The sequence below is a fragment of the Castanea sativa genome, chromosome 7 (genome assembly GCF_040712315.1).
Source record: "Castanea sativa cultivar Marrone di Chiusa Pesio chromosome 7, ASM4071231v1".
Classification (NCBI taxonomy): Eukaryota; Viridiplantae; Streptophyta; class Magnoliopsida; order Fagales; family Fagaceae; genus Castanea; species Castanea sativa.
In genome coordinates this window covers 44,278,309-44,294,208 of record NC_134019.1, presented here as the reverse complement: position 1 = coordinate 44,294,208, position 15,900 = coordinate 44,278,309, and the positions used below count along the sequence as shown (strand labels likewise).

Sequence of the window (15,900 nt, the reverse complement as noted above, 5' to 3'; positions counted from 1 at the left end):
GATTACGAGAATTACAGAGACAAAAAAACAATACCACTTAGGTAAGAATATAACTCTATCATCACATAAATCAAATAAACAATAGACCCAACCAAAGCATACATGCGTAATATGAATTCTGCACGTCAGGTAATTTTGACAAATTTATTTTAGATAGGTATCATGTTCTTTATCTTCTCAGTAACAATAGCACTGGGTCAACTTAGCATGAAATTTTCTACATGAGCCCTTTATTCAATAATCCCCATGCCTTTCTAATACGATTGACCATAATGCTCTGCTTTTTCCTAGATTCTTTTAATTGTAGCTTTTTTAAAGCTTCCTTCTAGGATAAACTTTGACATTTCCCAGTTTCTTTTCAGGAGATTGTTCTGATAGCCAACAAATAGGGAGTTGGGAGGACTATAGGTCCTAAGGTAAATGACACGTACCCATTTGTCATATATTCATCCATAGATGGCACGGACTTGTCTCTCAACCACTTTGCTTCTTTCAACAAAGACTTCAGCAAATTTAACCACTGCATGAAAAGCATTGCTCATATAATCTCTGGTTGAATCAATAAATAAATGCAAAATCAAATCGTGACAGGCAGACCAATGTGAAGTAAACCATCTTTTGTTTTTAGTGACAAGCAGACCAAATTATCGAGCAACGATCAAAATGAAATCGAGGAAATAAAAATTTGAAATTTGGAATATTACACAATATATGCAACCATCAGAAAATGTAAACAAACATGCCAGCACTAGCAGGATAAGCAACTCAACCATGGCAAGATTGAAATCAACGAGATAGCCTTTATTTAGCTTCCGAGAGAAGAGGAAGTTCCCAGGCTTAACATCTCTGTGAACCACTCCCTGCAATTACAAGATAAAGACCATTACAGCTAGGCATTTTTTATCAAACTTCTCTAAATGGACAACTGTAGGAGTATCTTACCTTACCCCACATATGCGAACATGCAAGGGCCCTAAACAGACAATAACGATACCACTGGAGCTGATATACATCTATGTCTTTCTTCAAAACCTAGAAGAAAAACAATGCAGTTGCATTAACATGGCTGCTAAATGAGGGTTCAAATCACTCATAAGCCAACAAGGTTATAACTGTTAGAAAAAGAGGTTTTCCCCTCTTGTCCCTAAATTACATATAGGCTACTTGTTCTGTATCTACATACTCCTCCTGTATCTATTTCATTTAAGATAGGAGCAGATAAGCTGTTAAAACAACAAAATAACAACTAATCCTTACTTTTGGGCTGGCAATGGATCCTCACAAACTAATTTAAATGTATTCTTTTCTTCCATTCCAACCTATCCTCAATAGACTAACAGGGGTGAGCTTAGTTCAGTTCAGCCATGGAAAGGGGAGAATTTCCCACCAAACCATGCCCCCCAGGTTTTTAGTTATTTATCTATTTATAATTGGCAAGTTACACACCCACCCATTGGGTCTTGAAGATCTATTACCTCACCTTTCACCTAGAATTTATAAGGGGAGGAGGTAACAATTGAACTAGAGGTCATTGGCAAACCATGCCCCTTGGTTTTAAGCAGCACATACAGGAGGCCCCTTGGTTTTGAACTAGAGGTCATTATCTGAACATTGTTTATTTATTTTTACAAGTCAATTATATTTTTATTGGTCATTTTGGATTTTATTTTAAGTCTCACTAGTCACTTATGTTATTAGTATTTTAATTTCATAGAGTAAAGGTTAGATCTGTAATTCAGTTATTTAGTCTTTCATAAGTCGACATGCATTACAATCTACTCCTAATAGTCTATATATGCATGCTATTGTACTGACTTGGCTTGTAAACTCACAAGCCCACATATATCAGCACACACATGCTTGGACAAATGTACAAGTTTTTTTAATATGTAATATTTGGACAAATATACAAATTAAAGTACACTAAAGATTAAATATTTGATTGGGCCAGGCGTACGCTCATCAAACTAAACAAACTAAGCAACCTTAAGCTTGTAAATTTCTTCATAATGAGCTCAATTTTTTATATTCATAATAACACACGCACCCAATTGGTCCTGAACCTACAATCTTATATTCCATCTTTAGAAAGTGCCATTTGAGCTAGAGCTCATTAGCACCTAAGAAAAGCAAGATTCAAGCTTGAGTCAAACTCAAAGACCAAAATAATTTAAAAAATCAGTTATGGATTAAGTGAAAGTAGTGCTAACCTGACGAAGCTTTTCAAATGATTGTACATTGTTTTACTCCTTTGCATCTAAACAAAATATCACCATGAGGATGTTTAGACGTTCATGTTTACAAATTTCATCATCTAGAAAAAGAACTTTTCACTTAAAAACTAAGTTAAAATGCAAAAGTGAGCCAAGCTCAACACCTACCCTTCTTGTGTGAAGTCTGTGGGCTTTCTCCCTTGGCCTAAAGACATTGTAGGGATTGGTGTCATTAACAGGTGGAGGAGGCTGTAAAAAACAAGTAGTAGAGGTTGGTGAATAGCTTAAAATTAATGGGCAGTTGAATCAAATTATTGCTAAAAGGTGAAATAACCACCTTTACTTGTACATACATAATAGGTGAAAAAGACTAAGAGCAAAATATTCAGCAAAATTTGAGAAGAATCAAATAGAAACAATATGAGCCAAAAAAGGCCAAAGTCACTTGTCATAAGATATAAATTAATGCAATAACTCAATATAAGATCAAAGCTGAACTTAAAATACCCAAAATATGGGAAAGAACATAAACCAAGAAACATTTAGTATTAGAACAGTGACCCCAGCAACAGTTGTCATTATCCATATAGCATCCAGAAACTAAATATATTATGTACCAATGAAGAAACTTTTAGATCCTTATTCCATGTTAGTCTTGCACAGTAAAGGTCCCCAGTTCAATCCTAAGCAGCAGTATTAGGTTATTAGTTCCTACCAACTATCTCATTTTCTTTTTCTTTTTCCTTTTTTACTGCTTCATGTTTAAGAGTTCCGAGCCAAATTGATTAGTGCTTAAATATATGGAGTCCAGGCAAGAGAAGCTTGCTATCAATTGTGAAAGCATGACAGGAGTCCAATGCTTAGCTACAATTTGAATCTATTCTTGATAGAAAATTTTCACCTCGAAAGATGAATTGTACTGTGGAAGTGGAAGAATGCAAGCCCTAAAGGAAACCATCAATTCACAGTACACATGACAGCTCTTGACATAATCCCTAACATAATATTTCCACTCATTGTATCTTTATACAAACAGAAAATTATCAAAAACAACTGTATATCAACACCCTGGTAGTGCCTGCCTAGGCAACCACATTCAGGCTCATATTGGCAAAAAGGTTGCTAATATATTACAGAAAAAGGGGACAAAACCTAATTCAATGCTCTACTTCACACAAGCTGCAGTATGCTGACTATTTTCTCAATGATCTCCAACATAAAACTCAAAATATATGATAATGTAACCCTAAAATATGTTTGTAGTACGTAATACCAATAGAAGGAACACTCAGCCAGTCAAGCCCTTACTTCTCCACACCAATGAAGCATCATACACTCAATGTTTGGTTTTAAGAGAGAGTTAGGAAAGAAGCTATTCCAAGGTTTGTAGAAAAAAGAGAACGGATGGGCTTTAGCCAGGCTCTCAAGGGAAAAATTAGGAAGCAGTCTAGTTATCGTGAAGATCTATTTTCTATATCCAAATATCAACAAATTTCCACAGCCATTACCAGCATCAAAATTTCACATCCCTTTAATGTAGCAGTCTAATTTCATCCTTTAAGTTTCCAAAGAAGATATGATTCACATGTGAAGAGAAGAGAATCAACAGCATACTTTAATCTGATTTTTATTGACAGTACAAGTTGTCAATACAAAATGTTCTCTAAAGCAACCCTTGATAATAAAAGCATGTATTAGGGAAAAAAAAAATAGGACATAACAGAATATATTAGAGAAATTAGACCAGAAGCTTTGCATGGAAACAAATTGATCGAGTACTGTGTTATGAATATCATAGAAAGAAATAATACCTCAAACCAGATACAGAAGGTCTTTGCCTCAAAAAACCTAGTAAATTGAAAACTTCCATATCCCTCATGGTCATTCATTTTTCAGAGGCATTCACAGATTGATCTTTGCAGCCAAGGTGGACACTCTTATAGGAGCTTCTTATAGGCTGTCTAGTCCATATGTGATACCTTTATCCACTCAGCATGGTCCTCCACCCAAGGACTTGCTGATACCACTTAGGTAAGAACATTATTCAAGTCCCAACTCCCACATATACCAATTTCACAAGACAATGGGTAACAAAGTCTATACAGAAAAATAGGAACAGTGAGAACAGTGATGAACCAAGGAAGAGATAGAGACAAATAAAACAATACATTGCAAAATATATATAGATAGATAGAAGCTTTGCATCAATTAACCTGAATGCGATACCGATGAGCAAATTGTGATACAACCCGATGCTCCAACAAATCTTGAAGCTCACTTAGCCTTTCCCTCTCAGCCTTCTTCAGCATATCAGCAGATTGGTCTTCTCTATTGTCATCAGAAGCAACTCTATGATTTAGTTATATGTGCATTCAAATATTTAAGTAAACTAAAGAAATCAGCCAATTGATGCAACTTAAACCTCAACACAAGTAAAAAGGTATACAGTTTTTGATAATACAAGCATAATAAATATAAAATCAACTTTAAAACTGAAAAGTAATTGAACACCAAAAAAGTAATTGAACACCATTTGTAGGCAGATAGGGTGCTGACCCTAATGCATTTGACGCTTATACTGTCTTGTATAGTGTCTAATATGTGGGGGAGGGGGTACCGCATCTCTTTGGTCAGGCTCCTTGCGTTGCTGCAAAAACGAAGTTACAAAGAAACAATGAATTAAATGAATTCCAATACCAACCATAACAACAGGCGCGAAAGTATTCAAAGCTAGTAAGTTTCATTCATACCGTGGGGCCAGCCTCTTTGTGTCCTGCTTTGTGATCACCTGTCCCACAAGGAGGTGCTTTTCTTGTGCGTTTAGGCCGTTCTTGTGGGGCTGTTTTGCTTGACTCCCAACAACTGAAGATCGTACAACTGCGGGAGAGGATGGTGTAGAAGATGAAATGTGAGTGAGGACCGTAGTCATGGGATCTGTATGCAGTCCAGGAGTGGGCATGAATGACATGGAGTGACTATGGGGTGGTACATGGTCTATATGACCAATGCTGTACGAGGGGGATTAAGTGTGCATGACAAGAGGGGTCTCACTGAAATCTAAGCCGAGATCAGAGGATGGCAGAGTAAGTGAAAGACGAGCGGGGTCAGAAAAAGTACGTGGGGTGGGTGAAAGGATCTCGGGGTGAGAAGATGCATGAGCAGTGGGTCGAGGGATCTCTAGTTCAGGAACTGCATGAGCAGTACATGGAGGGATCTCTAGGGAAGGAGATGCATGTGAAGGTCTAGGGAACTCTGGGGTAGGAGATGCATGTGGGGGTGGAGGGGGATCCGGCCTACTGACAACCTGATGGGGTGCACCATGCTGACCATGGCTATGGCTAGCAGGAGTTGAGCTCGTGCTTGGTCGTCCAGTATCTTCTGCCACTTCTGGATTTGCCCCATTAGTATCTTCCAAGGGAAGTTAGGCAGTTATACGGCGAAGGTGTTCCACTGCCTTAAGTACAGTTGTAATCTGCTTATACTAAGGACTGCCTACTGCATAATGTGTCAACATCTGCTTATAACTGGCAATTTGCAAGTAAATAAATACAATTAGTACATTTAACACAACAATGGTGATATGCAACAAAATTTGAAAAGAAAGGTCAAAGCAATTACCATAATAAGAAGTGCAGCGGTAGTGTGGTCAATGAACCTCCAAGTCACCCTACTATACCAATGGAAGTATGGATGAGCAGGCGACATATCACCCTCTAGTCGTGCTCCATGACATAGTAATTGTGCTCGACTATTCCATACTTGGTCATGGCCAACATGTTTGTCCCTCCAATTCACGTTGGTCTTCCCCCTCAGGTCTATGGCATGAAGGGCGTCGTCAGTATCAACATTTGGGGGGATTTCTTGTACCATCCCAAACTGACGAACAACACGGTTCGGTATATGTTTCTCTACTAGCCAGAAACATACAAGCGGCAACCTCGCCGTCCACACGTCCCTACCTACGACACAGAATGCAGGTAGGTGGCCTAATTCAGCTTCATATGGTTGTCACACCACCTGAAATAGCCAAATGAAAGGGCAACACATTATGCAATGTTCCATTATTTTCAACTATGCGCTATTTTACAGTTATAACAAGATACAATAGATGTAAACAATAGAAGAAACACAATTTGGGTACCTGGTTGGGATGCATAGAATCTAGAAGCTGACGGTACCGAACCAAACAGATTTCGGAGGGGCTATTATTCGTGCTCACAACCCACATAGTCCTACAATCATAAATTTAACATTACATACCACTAAGTTTATACCAATAAATGATTATCTAAACATATGATTAGTGGTGGAACTAGAAATTAATAACAATTGTATTATACATCAATCAAAACATATGACCTCAGTGGTTGTAAAACGATATATACACATAAATAAAAAATCCTATTAATTTTCAAAATTTGAGGAATATCAAGGTATGAAATTTTATTTTCTATGTCTAACAATGTGTCATGTCGTTTAAAATTATGGATTTATTTCCAATAAAGAGAATCGGTGAAGGAAGAGACTTACTTAATGGACAATGGAGAAGGTGCAAATGGTGGGTCATATGCATAATCTGGTGGGAGGTCCATCCTTGGGCACAAAAAAGGGAATTTGAACCATGCCCAATACTGAACCAGTATCAAGGCCCCACCACTCTGACTGGCACCTCTGTCGGTTGCCCTGCATAACTCTCTGTACAACCATGCAAGGCAAGCGCTCCCCCAACTGTACCGAGGTGGATTGCAAAGGTCCCTCAACATCTACAACCACATCATATGCACCCTATTGCCAAACTTGTCGGCGAAAATTGTGTCCCCCAAGAGTGCTAAAATATAACACCGTGCATACTGATGCACAACCACCTCTGCTGCACCATCGGGCAACTCTTGGTCAACTTTTTGAAGTAGCCTGTTAATTAGGATCCTTTTTCCATTAAGCACCGCACCATTAGTAGCAATTCCAAGCATATTCTGACATTCATCAGCCCATGTCAAGGCAGTTGTTCCAACAATTGCCTCACCATCGATTGGAATCCCCAAAAGAACCTCCACATCCTGTAAGGTGATCGTTGTCTCACCATGTGGCAGGTGGAAGGTGTGGGTTTCAAGCCGCCATCGCTCAACAAAGGCCATTATCAAGTTATGATCAAGGTCTCTAGACGGGGTCCTATGCAGCCCCTCTAATTCAACTCTCTTGACAATGTCGAGGACGCGATCATCCACCACTATCGGGCGTCATTTTCAAAACTCATCATTACGACTACGGCATTTCAGTTCCCCCAGATCCTACACATGATAGAACCATGGTGATGAGATGCAATATGCCATAACCTTTGTATATATGATTGTAGCTATTGATCCCAAAAAACAAAAATAAAGCGGTTATCAAGGGAAATTAGAATATCATCCAAAAAAAAAAAAAACAACGGGAGAAAAATAAAAGGATGCAATGCACTTGACACATTTGTTTTTAGCCGTTTATCCTACTACTTATGCCGTGCATGCTAGTGTAAACATTGCCATAATAGCAATCCAACCCATTACCCACCATATTTACAACGAATACATACATCAAAATTTGATTCTCTTGGCTCTCACAATTCAATTTGGTTATCTTAGTACAATGCTAAAAAACTGAAACAGTCAAACCTCTCTAGATCTTATCAATGGTAATGTCTTTAGTTATCTAAGTGTAACCTTTATGTAAGGATGTGCAACAGTCAATGAATCTAACTCAACCCAACTAATGGGCACAACTATGCATTCAAAGCTAGTAATACCATTGACAAACTTAGAATTTTAGAAATGGGAAAAAAAATCAACATAATGTAAAAGGATAAGAAGAAAATATAGAAATTCAGCAGGTAATCGGTTTTAATTTTACCTCGCCTTCCCAAACAGTGCACGATCGATGTTCTTTTAGAAACCTTAACACTGAACCCTCCATGGGACCAAGTTCGAACTCATTAGGGATCTCAGTAGCAACGACAGCCCAACTACACAAAATTTAGGGAGTCAAGAGTAATATAAACTTGAGTTCCACGTGAACTTGACTCTTTAATACTCAATTTCCCTAAAACAAAAACATAACCAAAAGGAGAAAATTGGCATAAGACACCCATTTTCAAACATATTCGTTAATTAACATCATTTTCAAACTAATTAGCAAACTAACATTTCAAGTTTCTTAGACTCGATTTCACTGTAGCAACTATCAAAACAGTAACACGAAGCATGGGACTTCATCTAAGTTTTATGTAAACTCAGTTTTCTTTATTTATTTTCATTGGTGCTATTTTTCTTTATTCACACGTTTGATTGCATCTTTGTTTTAGTAAATATATTTGTATAATAATTTGCTATTATCTAGTGCAGGATGAGAGGGAAGTCTTGCCTCCAAATTCAGAGGTTACAGGTGCAGCTATTGCTGTCACTACTGCTTCTCATGGGATTGAAGTAGTAGTGGAGTTTAAGCCAGTTGAGCATCCGAGTGAACCTCTTGACACTGATAAACCAATTCAATGTCCATTACCTGAACCTTCAATTCTTAATGTAAGCTCAAAACTTGGTGTGCCTTCTAGAATGTTTTGTTATACATTGCAAAGGGTGCAGGCAGATGTGTGTGTGTCTGTGTGTCTGTGGCACATTGTTGGTTTGGTTTGCGCTGGATAGACTAGTTTGGATAGTTAACATTAGAAACATTTTTTTATTTGCGTCTCAATTTGACATTTTTGTCATCCTTATTAGCAGAGGAAGTATTTTCTCTAGTGGAAATTTGACCAAAAGATTGTCAAGAAAACTAAAAACAGTATGCTGATTACTTATTGTTTTGTGCATCATCAAAGTTTTGTAGAAAGCATTTTTTCCTTCAACATTAAAATTTGTTATGGGTCCAAGAACATAGTACAGGTAAGGGGTCATAATCATTACAATTTTCTGTGGATCCAAGAACACAATATATGGGTCATAATCATTCAGGGATCAATTAAAATAAAATAACAACAACAAACAATCATATGGGTCATAATCACAAATAAAAAACAAATCAAACAAAATAAAATCAACAAACAATCATATGGGTCATAATCACAAATAAATAACAAATCAAACCATGGGACTTCATCTCATAAAGAATAAAAATTATCAATTTGTCAAAGTGAGAGTGAGAGGGAAGATTGAGATTGAGAGTGAGACGGTGTGAGTGTTTGAATTTGAGTGATCTATACAAAACCCTTTAAACGAAAAAAAAAAAAAAAAAAAAACAAAACAAAAACAAGGAACTTAGTGATAGAATCAATTACCTGAGAGTGAGAGAGAGATGGTGAATGACCCAACGAGGCTCGAAAAGATGCTGGGTTCGCAGAGATGGTGGGTCAGAGAGATGACTTGGTGGGTCCTATGAGGAGAGAGAGAGAGAGAGAGAGAGAGGACAGGTCTCGTGTTTGTGTGGGTTTCAGTGGGTGTTTTGAGAGTGAGAGTGAGAGACCTGAGACGATGTGAGACTGTAGTGTTTGAAATTGAGGGATTTGTGAAAGTTATCTGGGATGTGGGTTTGAGTGATTTGGGGCAGGTGGAGAGCTCAAAAGAAATCCAGTCCAATGGACTCGAGTTCCTAATCCAAGTCCAAAGGACTCGATTTCCAAGTCTACGTGGACACAATGTCCACATCAGGTGGTGCCACAATGGGAAAATCGAGTACATTATACTCGATTTGTTAGAAACCCAAATAGTTTCAAACGTTGGCTTACTAATGATATAGTTTGGATTTTATAGTTATTAAATAATAAAAAAACTCCGGCTCACTCTCTTCTTTTCTTTTCAATTTTTTTGTTGTTTTCTCTCATACACCTCTCTACTCTTATATCCTCTCACTGGTACTACACCACCACCACTACCACCATTTTCCACCATCATTTTCTGGCAAGATTACTGGAAAATTCTTGTGAACCCATAAGCATCTTCACATCTTTTATTTGAGGTAAAAATTTCTAATCTTTTTGGTGGATTTTACACTTTTGCTTGAAGTTATTTTTATCTAAGCTATAATAATGATACCCATTTGATTTATGAGCATTGGAAGTGATATTTATGTGTTTTTATGTATAGGTTTTGTATTGGTGGAATTATTTGATGAGTGGGTATATAATTTGTGCTAAAAAATGGCTATTTAAGGTTTATGTATGGTGAAAAAATTTAGGGGTTTTATGTTATAACAGGTGATGGTTGGTAAATTTAATTTTTCAATTGCAATTGGATTATTTGGAGTTAGTTGAAGTTCTAAATTTCTTGTCTTGGAGGATATTTTGATTTTGCTTTCATGGGTCTCTTAATGATGTAGTGTAAATTTATGGAAGCTAGTCATAATGTTGGAGATAATATTGAATGGGTTAACTTCATAAATTGATGTCTATGCCTTGTGAATTAATTTGTTGAGAAACTTTGGAAGAGGAATATGTTATTGATGAGGTTAAATATTTGGCTTGCCTAATTAAGTTCTTATTTGGCAATTCCTAAATTGTAGCTAGATACAATTTTAAGCTTTATGCTTATTGTGCTAGGTTTGCTTGATATTGTTAAGGTTCTAGCTAATCTCCTTTGGAGCTTGGAGAATTAGGCTTTTTGCAGGTTGCAAGGTAAGTAGCTTCTTAATGGGATATTTTTGGAAAATAACCATGTTTCAAAAATGATGTTTTTGGGTCAAACACATTTTATAAAATTATATATAGATATATGTTTTATTAAAAGTGTTATGTTGTGACCTTATTATAAATTATTATATATGAAAATGCATCATATTTGGTATTGCATTTGGGAAAATGCATGAATTGTTGACATGGAAAATATGAGCATCTTTTATTTAATCTTTGATAAGGAAATTATGGATTCTATGGTTTATTAGAAAATCAGAAGATGCTTCTCTTGTCTTGTTATTGGGAAATTGATATAAAATCTTTTTAACAAGAATAAAGTTAAAAACCTTACAAACCTTGTGGAAGTTATATGAAAATGCATCATATTTGGTATTCCATTCCCTCCCAAATGACATATAATTAAAGAATTTTTGAGAAATTCTATCTCACCTTGAGATAGAGAGAGAGCTGCTATTTCATTTATATAGAAACTATTACATTTTGTATATTGCCCATTTAGATGGATATGTACAGAGGAGAAAGAATAGGGAGCAAATCATGTGTAACAGCTGAAAGAAATAAGGACAGCTAGCTGTGGTATTTTGCTAGCTATCTACCTTCTACAATTTAGGTGATCTTGGTATATTTTCCTCCTGATTTTCAGCTGCACTGTCCTCCTAATTTTCCTTCTACAATTTAGGTGATCTTGGTATATTTTCCTCTTGATTTTCAGCTGCACTGTCCTCCTGATTTTCAGCTGCATTTTCAGCTGCACTGTCCTGATTTTCAATAATAAACCCATCTAAACATGGTTAGATGAAGTAGTTTGATAATCTAGCTAACTTCTTTCTATGAGTTGGATGTAAATTAAGTTTTGATCCAACTAAATCCAAAATGTGAAATTGGAAAACCCTTTAAGCTCTTCTTTTATCCTACATCAAATTTTCCTTACATTATCTTGTATCAACCTATGAAATTGCGATTAACACCACCACCTACCTGATTAACTTGTATAAATTCTTCTCTTAGAATTGCCTCTTGATTTCTTTGCTATTTGTTTGCTGTTTCTGCTTTTCTTTGTTCATCATCTTGAACAGCTTGTATTTTCCCTTCCTTTTTCATCAATAATATTAATCTTATTACTGATAATATAATAAAATAAAACACCACCACCCTCCTGACCTTTGTGCTCCGAGTTGCTCCACCACCAAAACCTCAATTTTCCATCACCATAACCTCCATTTTCCCTACCTTAATGGATACATTAATTATTGTACCATTCAAATTATAGTTGAGTGAACCAAAAACCATCCCCATTTATCCAATCCCAAGCCCACTCTCACACATAGCATCTTCATTTTCATTGACCCATGTAAACTTATTTATGAGCAAACATAACCCATAAGCATTATCTTTAATTTACCTTTAAAAAAAAGCATTATCTTTATTTCTTTATTAAGACACCTCTTCTAGAAAATGGAAGTGTAGGCTTTGATTTTGATCATGTAACATATAATATGCATCAATTGATGTAGTGCATATAGTAAAGGAGAAATTTACATTTGAAAGATTTGTGAAGGATGTGTATGTGTATTTTTCTTACAGTTAACTGGAGAACAGGGTTAATTATATTATTTAATAACAAATAGCAAGAAGTGTATATTTCAGAAATTATCTCATGAAAAGCATCAATTGGATTTTGATGTCTTTGTCAACATTGTTTTTTTACTTCTTTAAATGTTTGCATTTATAAAGTCAGTTCTTAACTTCGCTGTTTTATTTTGGAACACCCCCACCCCCCCGGGTGGCAGGATCTACAGTAATTTCTCTATGGAATGCTTGACTCTTTAGCATACTCTAACGAACTTCTTTTGAACATTACAGAAAAGTTGGACATAAGAATGTTGTACAATTCATTGGTGCATGTAACAAGCCTCCAAGCTTGTGCATTATAACAGGTGAATTCCAATGCATTTGCAATTTTTATTTGGTTTTTAGTAAAAATAAATTATTATTTTGGTACCTTGTTCTTTTAGAGTTTTTTTTATTAATGTCATCTCCATCTAAAAAAAAAAAAAAATTTATTTTTTATCTTTAATACTTCAGGTTATATGTCCGGTGGAAGTGAGTATGACTTTGAAGGCTGCTAATCTTTTGATGGATGAAAATGAGGTAAAAGGCATTCAATCTTGTATACTTATCTATGTAGTTTTATATATCTTGTTCATATTTGTTTTGGCGTATTATTTTTGTGCAGGGTGTATTTTAGAAATCCACAATAGATAGTTACAGTGCAGATATCCTCATAATCTCTTTGTCTTGATAAGGATCTCTGGTGGTTTAATATTTCAAATAGTTTTGATCATCTCAAACTTGGTAAAATCAGTAGTCTTTCCATCATAGAATGGTTTGTTTGATTTTTATAAATTCCAGCATATACAAGGCCTTATTTGTGTTTACATAGTAATGGTAGTTTCTTGTCTACCAAGTAGATGATAAAGAAAGATACCGCACCTTGTTTGTTTTAGATTTTTACCTGTGCTTAAGTCTGTTATGGGTAGACTGAAATTATTTTACATCCCTAAAACGGTTATTCTACCTTGTTTTCTATCTATATTTGCTTTACTTTTAGAACTACTGCAGCTATATCTAGCACTTCTGAAATCTCGTGTTCCTCAGTACCTACATATACATAATCCATTTGTAACAACCTTTTTTATTTCTCTCAGTGGTATTACATTATTAAGGCATTTGGATTAATTTTGATGAAGCTTTCACACTCATTCCATGACTGTCTATTGTTCTGCATGCATGTTAAAGAGGTTTTTATAATATGCTTTGCCTTTCAGGTTGTTCAGGTTGCTGATTTTGGTTTTGCTGATTTTGGGGTTGCTAGAGTCAAAACTCAATCTGGAGTTATGACTGCAGAAACAGGAACATATTGGTGGATGGCTCCTGAGGTATTAATTTATTTTATATTAAATCAGAGAGCCACTAATTATAAGAAGTTGTTTGAAAGTGTTCCAATGTATACTGACATCTGCCTTTCCAAAACCTACATATTTTTTAATTATATTTGTTTTTTATGAAATTTTATGTGATGCTTCTTGTTGTGAGAACAGTATGGAATAGCTTATTACAATTTTCAATAACCATGGAGCCATTTTTGAATTTAATGTGTTATGTGGCTACTTTCATCGGGTATGAAGTCACTAAAATTTTCTTTCGAATCCTGCTTATATTATCAATTTCAAGTGGAATGTGGGTGACAGTAGAGTAGTAAGTTGTTGTGTTGAGTCTGTTGACCAACTGGTAGAAAAGGAATCCATTTGAAATGGTGGGATAATGTTCTGCCACAGTTGCTAGGCCATGTGATCATATTGGATGGGCTTGCATTACATTGTTTTGGACTTCTTGGTCTACCATGATACTGATTTTCAATGCAACCAACATCTTAGACTTAATTTATAATATTGATAATGAATTTGGTATCAGGCCAGGGGCTGTAATACAAGACTATGTTTCCAAAATAAGCCTTGTGGATCAGTCGGGAGAAAAATTGTCTTTGAAATCCTGATTATTTTATTTAGGACATTCCAGGTTTTTCTGTGAAAACTTCTCTTTGGTGCTGGAAAGGATTTGCTCATCCTTCTGTCATGAATGACTTTTTGTTAGATATGATTTTGTTTTTTTTTTTCTAGTTGTAAAGGAGTGCGAGGAAAAAAGAATTGGAAGGAAAAGAAAAAACAGATTTGATGAGAAGTGGCATACAAGAAAACAGCTAATAGCCATCTAAATTTCTTGCTGTATGAGTTTTGCTTTTTCTTATTATGAATCGATTTATAACTTTAATTATTTGCTTGGCAGCAATTGTTTTCCATCTTCTATTAGGAGTGTTTTTCATCTTCTACCAGGAGAGTGATCATTTTGTCATTTTCTTACTGGAGTCGTTTTTTGCATTGAAGGTTATAGAACATAAGCCTTACGATCACAAGGCTGATGTTTTTAGCTTAACAATTGTGTTATGGGAGCTACTAACTGGAAAGGTATTGCTTGGTAGTAGCATTTTTTTCCTTAATCTTATTGAGTAAATCTTTTTTCTTGCATTTGGCCCCTTCAATTAATCAGTAAAGTATCTCTTGTTTTTCTTGCCAGCTTCCATATGAATACTTAACCCTATTGCAAGCAGCTGTAGGTGTGGTTCAGAGGGTAAACTAATTTCTGAACATCATTTTTGAATAAGTGTATTTACCATTTGCCAATGATGTCATGTTTGAACTATATTCAAATCATATTGATCAAAGCTCAAGCTTTGAGACCAGTTACCAAACTGGCTTAGTGCCTACCATTAATCAAAAATGGGTTGTCTTTATTTGATTGGATGAATATATCTGGTCGTGTAAACATAAATTACATTTTTCTTTTCCATGCTTTCCAGGGTCTACGGCCTATTATCCCAAAGCACACTCATCCAAAGCTTGCTGAGCTGCTTGAGAAATGCTGGCAGCAAGATCCAGCATTAAGACCAGACTTCTCTGAAATTATAGAGATCCTGCAACAAACGGCAAAGGAGGTAAGTTCTTGTAATGAATGCACGACAGCTCTCGAGCATTTAACTCATACAATTTGTAGCTAAAATTTGGTATGTTCACGGAACAGGTTGGAGACGAAGGAGAGGGAAGGCACAAGGAGAAGTCATCTGGAGGGTTCCTGTCTGTTCTTAGAAGGGGTCATCACTAATGAAGACAGATAATAATTCAGTTAACATGGACCGTAGGATTTATCATGCAGACCATTTGTCACTCTTTACATTAATATGTGCAGTATATTGTTCAAATGACCATCTTTTTCTGATCCTTTCTGATATGTTTACCTCTATCCATTCTATTAACCGGCCATTCCCCTAAAGATATTGTTATACCATATATCAATTTATAAGCAGGGGTAATGGTTTGGAGGAGAATAGTTGTAACCATTTACAGATCTTCTGCTGCTATATAATAAGAAATTACTGATTGGAATTTTTCTTTCATCAGTTCTTGACTTTCACTAGTG

At 35.8% G+C, this 15,900-nt stretch overlaps 2 protein-coding genes across 2 annotated transcripts; one reads left to right on the top strand and one right to left on the bottom strand.

Moving 5' to 3' along the window:
• Positions 1–6,221: 6,221 nt before the first annotated feature.
• On the bottom strand, positions 6,222–7,348 carry LOC142644535 (serine/threonine-protein phosphatase 7 long form homolog). Its single transcript, XM_075819123.1, has 4 exons — positions 7,079–7,348; positions 6,744–6,976; positions 6,355–6,445; positions 6,222–6,230 (listed from the first exon to the last, which is right to left on the bottom strand). Exons 1-4 carry the CDS (start codon positions 7,346–7,348, stop codon positions 6,222–6,224), a joined length of 603 nt encoding a protein of 200 aa, XP_075675238.1.
• A 9-nt stretch (positions 7,349–7,357) lies between these two features.
• On the top strand, positions 7,358–15,651 carry LOC142644534 (serine/threonine-protein kinase STY17-like). Its single transcript, XM_075819122.1, has 7 exons — positions 7,358–7,366; positions 8,591–8,767; positions 12,952–13,017; positions 13,695–13,805; positions 14,811–14,891; positions 15,284–15,418; positions 15,505–15,651. Exons 1-7 carry the CDS (start codon positions 7,358–7,360, stop codon positions 15,583–15,585), a joined length of 660 nt encoding a protein of 219 aa, XP_075675237.1. The 3' UTR covers positions 15,586–15,651.
• Positions 15,652–15,900: the final 249 nt, after the last annotated feature.

Excerpts from the sequence above, each read along its gene's own strand:
- LOC142644535 (XM_075819123.1), bottom strand. The coding sequence starts at position 7,348 with ATGGCCTTTGTTGAGCGATGGCGGCTTGAAACCCACACCTTCCACCTG. Across the intron at positions 6,977-7,078 it reads TGCCCGATGGTGCAGCAGAG|ATGTTGAGGGACCTTTGCAA; the intron begins GTGGTTGTGCAT and ends ATGTGGTTGTAG. Across the intron at positions 6,446-6,743 it reads CCTTCTCCATTGTCCATTAA|GACTATGTGGGTTGTGAGCA; the intron begins GTAAGTCTCTTC and ends TTATGATTGTAG.
- LOC142644534 (XM_075819122.1), top strand. Across the intron at positions 8,768-12,951 it reads CTGAACCTTCAATTCTTAAT|GTTATATGTCCGGTGGAAGT; the intron begins GTAAGCTCAAAA and ends TTAATACTTCAG. Across the intron at positions 13,806-14,810 it reads ATTGGTGGATGGCTCCTGAG|GTTATAGAACATAAGCCTTA; the intron begins GTATTAATTTAT and ends TTTGCATTGAAG.